The sequence below is a fragment of the Sinocyclocheilus grahami genome, unplaced genomic scaffold (genome assembly GCF_001515645.1).
Source record: "Sinocyclocheilus grahami isolate Dianchi unplaced genomic scaffold, SAMN03320097.WGS_v1.1 scaffold632.1, whole genome shotgun sequence".
Lineage (NCBI taxonomy): Eukaryota > Metazoa > Chordata > Actinopteri > Cypriniformes > Cyprinidae > Sinocyclocheilus > Sinocyclocheilus grahami.
This window is the reverse complement of record NW_015505811.1, coordinates 630079-639119: the sequence shown is the minus strand read 5'-3', so window position 1 is coordinate 639119 and position 9041 is coordinate 630079. Positions and strand designations below refer to the sequence as shown.

Genomic DNA, 9041 nt, shown 5'->3' with positions numbered 1-9041 from the left:
CCCATAGTACTTCAGGCATTCTGTCCTCCTCCGTACCAGGAAGTAGGCCAAGAAAGGCTTAATCTGCTCTGTCCAGTTCGAGCACTGGACGCTTACGCACACAGAGCTGCCCCGTGGCATAAGTTAGATCAGCTTTTTGTTTGTTTTGGTCCGCCAAAGAAAGGATCTCCGGCAACCAAGCAGACTATGAGTAGGTGGGTGGTCGAGGCCATCTCACTAGCCTACGAGTCCTCTGGCCTCCCGTCACCTATGGGGGTCAGAGCGCACTCAACCAGGAGTATGGCGGCCTCCAAGGCTTTCAACTTGGGTGTGGCCTTGCAGGACATTTGTGCTGCGGCAAGCTGGTCCTCTCCGCACACTTTTGTCCGGTTTTACAACCTAGAACTGGCATCTACCCCAGGTTCCCAAGTTCTCTCTTCGTGATGTGCTCGCAAGATACACACACAGGCAGGGACTTGGTAGTATGGCGCAGAGGGTATTCTCGTTCCCAAAGCGACTTCGACGCAGCTCAAGTTCCTGAAGGGGAATGTCTCTAGGTTACGTATGTAACCATGGTTCCTTGAGGGAACGAGACGCTGCGTATCTTTGCCATACTCCCTGCATCCCTCCAGGCGCTACTTCATCGAAGCTGGTTTGCGCTCTGCCGGATGCGCTTTTATACTTTCTGGTGCTTACGTCACCCTGCTCGTGACGTCTCGCTGCTCCATTGGACGGATCTGACACATGCTTCAGAACGCGGTCACGCAAGGGCGTTCCCAAAGCGACTCGACGCAGCGTCTCGTTCCCTCTGGGAACCATACGTAGCCTAGAGACGTTTACACTCGAAGTAGATTGGTCTCTCTGGCGAGATTCCCAATTCGTCGGTCACTGATGTGACGCTGAAAGTGACCAACAGAAAGGGAACTTAAAGTTATTTAAAGACACATTCAAGTTATAAAGAAACGTGTGAATGAGAAAACACAGAGAGGGACATGCATGATGTTAAAAAGAGTTAAGCATAAGCCATGAAAAAGAACTAGCACGGACTGACACATGTCTGAGGCATGTGCACAAAAAGCCACCTCTCTCAGACAGCATGCAGTTCCAAATGCAGTTCTCTTTAGAGGCTTATTGCGTTAAACACACAATTTTCAAAATGACCATTGTATGGAGTATTCACATAAACACAGTTGGTTATATCTTAAGTGAGCATAAACAATTGGGCATAAACCTGTATATTAGATCTGTGCATTAGGTCTTAAGGCTGGGACACACCAAACCGAATTCAGAGAACAAACGGTGACGAAAGCTGATGGTGTTGTCACCATGCATTGAAAAGCTGTGCTTGAACACACTGCACAGACTACAGTCGACTGCAAACTAATATGTGCATTCTGCACCTGCGTGAGAGGAATTAACTGTCTATATCAGCAGCTATTACTAATATATATTCGTCATTCAAAAGGAGAAACCAAAACTATACAAGATATACGAAAACATAAACAAAGCAGTGCTTGCTTACCATTTTGAATATCATTTTGAATATCATCATATTGGAATGCTTGGGTAAGATCATGTAGTTTAACATTAAGACTCCATTTACTTGCTTGTTTTCATCACTTTTACTTTAATTCTAGCACTGACCCATTCTCTAAACAGAGCATCCAATCAGAATTCTCACTCGCGCTGATGGACCTGACACCGATTCAACATGCGTGTCCCAGCCTTTAAAAAGACAGCAAACCTAATATTTATGCTGATGTCTGTGTCATAAGAGAAAATCACTCACTGCTATTGGCTGAAAAACGTTTGTATCTTTAATAAGAATCAATTCATATTTAATTCATACAGTGAACATTACACAGTGTTTTCTTTTTACATTTGATTATTCAATTTTTGTAGTACTTCTTACAATGTTAAATAAACCTACTGTACCCAAAAAAACCTTCAATTTGTTTATTTAATTTGTCTTTCTGTATCCGAAGCAGAAGTCGTCATAGTTGGGTTATTAGCATTAGAAACACTCTCACAGCAGCATTAATTAGTTTTTTGTAATTTGTTGAAAAGGTAATATAATACAAAGTATGTTATAAACGTACATACATTTTTTGAAAAATGAAAATAGAAAAATCTATGCTGATCAGTCTGTGAAAAAGGTCCATTGCAGTACCTTATATACATACAATCTGTATACTACAGATTGTGTCATTTATATTTACTACAAAATGATATTCAGGGATAGGCATTAAGATGGTTTAGATTTTATTTCTGTGACTGTTACCATTTTGTTCTCTAAGCTAACAGCTGTTAAGTGCTGTAAGGATTTGTGTTAGGCCCTCTTGCATGTAAAATGATGACATCATTATGCATCATCAGAATGGGTCAGTCTGATCCAGACACTGTATAAATGACAGGACATTAAACAGAGCAGAACAAACACCTAACAGGAGGAGATTCACTCATGGCCTATGAAACAGAGGATCATGAGACTCAATACTGCTTTCCTGCCATCAACTCATCATGTATCAAAGGAATGCGCTCTAGATATGAATACAATATAATGTCTGTGTTTTTCTCATTGCTGTCAGCATGGACTGTTTTTCTGAACCTGCTGGTGATCATCTCAATCTCTCACTTCAAGAAGCTTCACACTCCAACCAACCTGATCATTCTCTCTCTGGCTGTGGCTGACATGCTTGTTGGACTTATTGTGATGCCCATAGAGGCTACTAGGCTCATTGAAACATGTTGGTACTTTGGAGACACTTTCTGCAGGCTATTTTTAACAATGATGGGACTTCTCTTTTCAGTATCTCTCAGTAATTTGGTTTTAATTGCTGTTGATCGTTTTGTGGCTGTGTGTCACCCTTTATTGTACCCACAGAAAATAACCACAACTAAAACATTCATTATTGTCAGTCTTTGCTGGTTTTGCTCTTCAGTATATAGCACTGCAATAGATAGGAGTATCTCACACAAGAAATATGCATGTTATGGAGAATGTACAATTATTGTTAGTTCTAATTGGACAGTCATTAATCTATTCTTGTCTTTCTTGTTTCCTTGTACCCTTATCATAACCTTATATTTGAGGATATTTTATGTTGCACATCAGCAAGTGAAAGTTATAAACTCACTGGTGAAGGGTGGAAAACATGTAAATGATGGTTCTGTGAAGAGGAAATCTGAAACAAAAGCTGCTCTGACATTAGGAATCATTGTCACAGTTTATCTAATTTGCTGGATTCCCTTTTTTATTTTGTCTTTAACAGAAAACACAGGAATGGCTTCCACCACAGCCTATATTCTATTATGGATTTTGTATATTAACTCAGGTCTGAATCCTCTTATCTATGCTTTATTTTACCCCTGGTTTAAAATGTCAGTTAAACACATCTTAACTTTTAAAATATTTTACAAAGCATAATATCTTTTTTGACTTGACCATAATAATGAATTCACCTGGCATTCATTTCTCCTCATTGGGTCTGTGGAGTCATTACAAAATATTCATGGCAAAAAATTCTATGATTATAATAAAAAGCCTTTAATTTGACAGGGATTCAGAAACCGTTTCGGTCAATTATTAATAAATCCATGAGAACTGCAAGAGATTTCAAGCTAAACAGGAAGAAAATTCAAATAGTGCAAAGATGTGCATGTATTTACTCACTCCTTTAAATACTACTGCAGATCAGGGATTTCCAAACCTGCTCCTGGAAAGCTACCGTCCTGCTGACTTCAGTCGCAACCCTGCTCCAACACACTGTTTAATTATCAAGTAACCCTGAACACCTTGATTAGCTGGTTCAGGGTGTTTGTTTGGGATTGGAGCTGAATCTCCAGGACTATAGCTGTCCAGGAGCAGGGCTGGAGACCCCTACTATAGATTAAAAAATATTAAAAATAATTGTCATGCCTATAGAGGCCATCAGGTTGATTGAGACTTGCTGGTACTTCAAAGACACTTTCTGTAGACTGTTTATGTTAATAATGGGCCTGCTCCTCTCAGTATCTCTCAGTAATTTAGTTTTAATTGCCAATGATCGTTGTGTGGCTGTGTGTCACCCTTTACAGTACCCACAGAAAATAACCATGACTAGAATGTTAATTATTGTCTGTCTTTGCTGGTTTTTTTCTTCAGTTTATAATATTGCAATTGTAATAAGTATCTCACACAGAACAGATGTGTGTTATGGTGAATCCAATATTATGCTTACATTTGAATGGAGAGTAATTGATTTAATATTTTCCTTCCTGTTTCCCTGTACCCTGATCATAACTTTAAATTTAAGGATATTCTATGTTGCACAAAAGCAAGTGAAAGTCATAAACTCTCTAATGAAGAGGGGTAAATGTGTAATGGAAGGTTCAGTAAGGAGGAAATCTGAGAGCAAAGCTGCTCTGACATTAGGAATCATTGTGGCAATTCATCTGCTTTGCTGGATTCCATACTATATCTTGACTCTAACTGAAAACACAGCAATCCCGCCCACCATACTCTATTGTCTAATATGGGTCTTATACGCTAACTCATGTGTGAATCCTCTTATCTATGCTTTATTTTACCCCTGGTTTAGAAAATCAGTTAAATACATCTTAACTTTTAGAATATTTCAGCCAGCATCCTCTCGGGTCAATATTTTTACAAATCATCATTCATGATATTTTTAACACTATTTGTGCATCAAACCAGTAAAGCAATTCCTTATAAAGTGCACTATACATTGCAATTTAAAATGCATTTGAGATCATTTAAATAGATAATCCATAATAAAACTGTCTCAAATAAATTAATGTAACTAAATAATGTAACTTGTTTTATAAGTTTGTATATATAGACTAACTTTTTACTTTAGTTTTTCTGTGTAACTATGACATTTCAGCCAATTGGAGAAACTTAAACAGCAAGACGTGTTGCGCTATCAGAACATTGATTATTAACAATATTTCTCAATTTTCAATTTCACTTGTTTCTTCACAAAACAATCCTTCTTCACAATTTTTTTTTTTTTCAATTTGTCAGGAATCTTAATAATCATGTTTCTATCCATAATGCTAATTATAATGTATCTACCGATTATTACATACTTGTACATGTGCATCTTACAATTGATTTGAACTGAACTGAGGAATAAAATACTAAATTTAGTGTCACAATTTGTTACATCATGTTACTCAGGATCATATAAAGCATTCATTTAAAATGTAATTCTTCACAAGAATTTAATTCTGACCTTACAGATGCCATAGTGGCAACAAGATGGAAGCCTCCGCATTCTCTACAATATTGGATGCTCACTTTTACAGAAGTGATGCACCTCGAACTGTCCACTGTGCACATTCATGGTGCAAGAGAGAGCACTATAAGACTTTGGCCAAAACTTTGGAGAAGCTTAGAGGTTTTTGATTAGAACTGGAGACATTTCAAAAAGAGATTTAAAAGATGACAAAATAACAATAAAAATTTGATTTAAAAAGAGAGAGAATTTAATTCTAACCTTCACGAGAAACACCTGCATACAGCATGTCATATTAATTCTGCATTAAAATCTTCTCAGGCCATCTGCCAAGAGGGCTCTTAATAAATTTATGGCCCTATATGCCATCTGTTTCTATATGCTTTCATTTAATATGAGCACTCTGAGCTAGCCAAGTGTCTGAGCTCTGACAGCAGCATTCTTCCTAAGGGGGGGAGGGTAATGACATTACAGAATTTTAGATTGAGCCACAGATGGGTTGGTCAGTCTGATCCAGACACTATAAATGAAAGGACAGTAAGAAGAGCAGAACAAACTCCTCACACAGACTCACACATGGCCTATGAGACAGAGGATCATGAGACTTAATACTGCTTTCCTTCCATCAACTCATCATGTATCAAGGGAAAACGCTCCAGACATGAATACAATGTTTTATATGGGTTTTTTTCATTGCTGTCAGCATGGACTGTGTTTCTGAACCTGCTGGTGATCATCTCCATCTCTTACTTCAAGAAGCTTCACACTCCAACCAACCTGCTTATTCTCTCTCTGGCTGTGGCCGTCATGTTTATTGGACTTATTGTGATAACCATAAAGGCCATCAAGCTAACTGAGATATGCTGGTACTTTGGAGACAAAATTTGTGGAGTGTTTATAAAGACCCTTGGATTGTTCATATCAGCATCTCTCTGTAATTTAGTTTTAATTGCTGTTGATCGTTATGTGGCTGTGTGTTGTCCTTTACAATACCCACAGAAAATAACCACAACTAAAACTTTAATGAGCATCATTCTCTGCTGGTTTTGCTTCATAGCTTACAACACTGCCATTGTAATTAACAACGGATATTTTGACACTTTTCACAGAACAGCTGTGTGCTATGGAGAGTGCTCTTATATGATTACTCTTATATGATTAGTTTTGCCTGGAAAGCCAGTGACCTGATCTTGTCCTTTGTGTCTCCTTGTATCGTAATCATAATGTTATATTTAAGAATATTCTATTTTGCACAACGGCAAGTGAAAATGATCAATTTACTTTTAAACACTGGAAAAAGTACAATGGAGGACACTTTTAAAAAGAAATCTGAGAGCAAGGTGAAACGGCATCTATACCAAGATACAATCTCGTCTTTACAAAGACGCAGAGTCGAGTTGGCACAGACGCAACGTTGTCTTTAAAAAAGACACGCCCACCCGTGAATGCTCTTTTAGGGAAAAAGGCTCTTTTAGTGTGCTGAAACGCAGAGGGGAAATGCCCACATGCCGATTGTGCATTGGCTTGTTTCACGAGTTCACACTTTCTTATAATTAATAAAGGTTATGCGTATTTGGCGTGCTGTCCAGGGAGAGGGCTCCAAGCTCGGCAAGACTCCCGAGCCCGGGGCACCCCCCCCCTGTCCGGGGAGAGGGGTCCAAGCTCGGTGTTCAGCCCGGCCCGAAAGAGCTCCCCCAAAAAGCAATTAAGACAGGACAGCAGCCAGATACGTGCATTTACGACCCCCCAAAACAAGGCTTAATGTTAGTAGAGGGGTGCTGGACGTCCTTTGGTGAACATTTATTGCTGCAGTAACTAGGAAGGTTTAGGTTTTGCGGAAGCGTTCCATGCTGAAAGAGAGAGGTAGATAAGATAAGATAAGATAAGATAGAAAAAGGTTCCTGCGGCAGTAGGGAAATACAGAGAAGGCTCCTGCGGGAGCAGACACTGCTGCGGCAGTGGGGAAATACAGAAAAAGCTCCTGCGGGAGCGGACACTGCTGCGGCAGTGGGGAAAAACAGGTAAAGCTCCTGCGGGAGCGGGGTGCTGTTGGGATGGCTTGGGTGGGGATGGGCCGTTGTGGATGGATTATGTGATGTTAAGGGGGGTTGGCTATGGTGGGTGTCGCGGGGTGAATGAGAACACAGACTCAGTACTGATCGAAAGAGCCCCAGAGGGTGATTTATTGCCCACACACTGATCACACGTGCTCTGATGAATGGCCGCCATCCAGGCCCGGGCCGTCGGGGCCGGGGGTTCCATTGGCATTGGCTCATCCGCAAAGTCGGGGACCGCCGTTCTGCTGCCTGGTCGCGGTGCACCTTCGAGCGGACACCGCTCCATCACCCTGCGGGGCGCCAGGCCCGCTCTCTCCCCTGCCTCGTGGGCATTCGTTGCCGCCGCCAGCTCTACCGCCTCTACCAGGCTGTGGATGTCATGGGGATTTCGCATAATGACCGGGCGCCTCAGCGGGCGGGGCAGTGCCCATAGCAGCCGATCAATGAGCACTTTCTCAGCTACCTGGTCTGGGGTCGGGGACCCCGCTAGAAGCCACAGGTGAGTCAATCGGGCCAGTTGCGCAGCTTGCGCTCTCACTGGCTGTCGTTCATCATAGGTCCATTGATAGAACTGTTGCGCCGCCCCCATGGGCGATAGGCCCACCCGGGCTAGGATTTCGGCTTTGAGCTCGTCATACTGTTCGTTCCGGGGTGCCCTCAGGGCATAATAGGCCCGCTGCGCTTCTCCGGTGGGGAAGGGGGCAATGATGCAAGCCCATTCTTCCTGGACCCACCCCTCCCGGGCCGCGATGACCTCAAATGTGTGGAAATAAGCCTCGATGTCGTCGTTCTCGGTCAACCGGATGAGGTATTGGTGCGCCTTGACCGGCGCTTCCGGGAGGGGCAGGCGCCCCGCCATGCTGGCCTGCAGCTGTTCCACGACCCGGTCAGTACATTCCTGCCGGGCTGCCAGTCGCTCGGTAAACTGCTGCTGGCGGGCCAAGAGCTCCGTGAGGTGGCGGATGACCTCTTCCATATGTCCGGGGGAAGAGAGCGGTTTCTCCTAGAAGAAGCACAGAGATCGTTATAGTCACCTGGCGGTACCGGTCTGTGTCTCAATTCACCTGTAATGCCCGCATTCTCCACCATATGTCGCGGGGGGGAATGAGAACACAGACTCGGTACTGATCGAAAGAGCCCCGGAGGGTGATTTATTTCCCACACACTGATCACACCTGCTCTGATGAATGGTGCTCGGTGCTTGTCTCAGCGTGGTGCTCGTGGGGTGAAGTGCCGTGGTGCAGATCCCTCTCCCAGGGTGCCTTCGGAGTCTGTGAACAAGGAGAAACAAGCATTAATGTCCGCCTGGAGCTCCGGGGTGCCTTCCCGCTGGTGTCTCTTCTCCTTGCTTTTAAGGCCAGTGGGAACGAGCTCCAGGTGCGCCACTCATCACACACAGGTGTTGTGCATCGGTGATCAGTGTGGCAGCGGCGTTTCCAGGGCGATGCTAATCTGGACTCGGGATACTCGCCACATGGGTCAAGGGTTTGACTGAACAGGATGGGCTGGCTCCTGTGGGAGCGGTCACTGCTGTGGGGAAATACAGATAGGCTCCTGCGGGAGCAGACACATCTGCGGCAGTGGGGAAACACAGAGAAGGCTCCTGCGGGAGCAGACACTGCTGCAGCAGTGGGGAAATACAGATAAGGCTTCTGCGGGCAGTGGCGAAATACAGGGAAGGCTCCTGCGGGAGCAGGTTTGACTGAACAGGATGGGCTGGCTCCTGTGGGAGCGGTCACTGCTGTGGGGAAATACAGATAGGCTC

At 43.3% G+C, this 9041-nt stretch overlaps 2 protein-coding genes and 1 pseudogene across 2 annotated transcripts; all 3 read left to right on the top strand.

The window, feature by feature from the left end:
• Positions 1-2410: 2410 nt before the first annotated feature.
• Positions 2411-3406, top strand: LOC107558135 (trace amine-associated receptor 13c-like). The gene has a single exon (XM_016241760.1). It carries the CDS (start codon positions 2441-2443, stop codon positions 3404-3406), a length of 966 nt encoding a protein of 321 aa, XP_016097246.1. The 5' UTR covers positions 2411-2440.
• Positions 3407-3882: 476 nt separating this feature from the next.
• Positions 3883-4674, top strand: LOC107558138 (trace amine-associated receptor 13c-like; the record flags this gene model as incomplete). The annotated part of the gene is made up of 1 exon (XM_016241761.1): positions 3883-4674. A coding segment is annotated over one exon (762 nt), but the record flags the coding sequence as incomplete, so codon positions are not given.
• Positions 4675-5775: 1101 nt separating this feature from the next.
• LOC107558091 (trace amine-associated receptor 13c-like) lies at positions 5776-6643 on the top strand (annotated as a pseudogene).
• Positions 6644-9041: the final 2398 nt, after the last annotated feature.

Excerpts from the sequence above, each read along its gene's own strand:
- LOC107558135 (XM_016241760.1), top strand. The coding sequence starts at position 2,441 with ATGGCCTATGAAACAGAGGATCATGAGACTCAATACTGCTTTCCTGCC.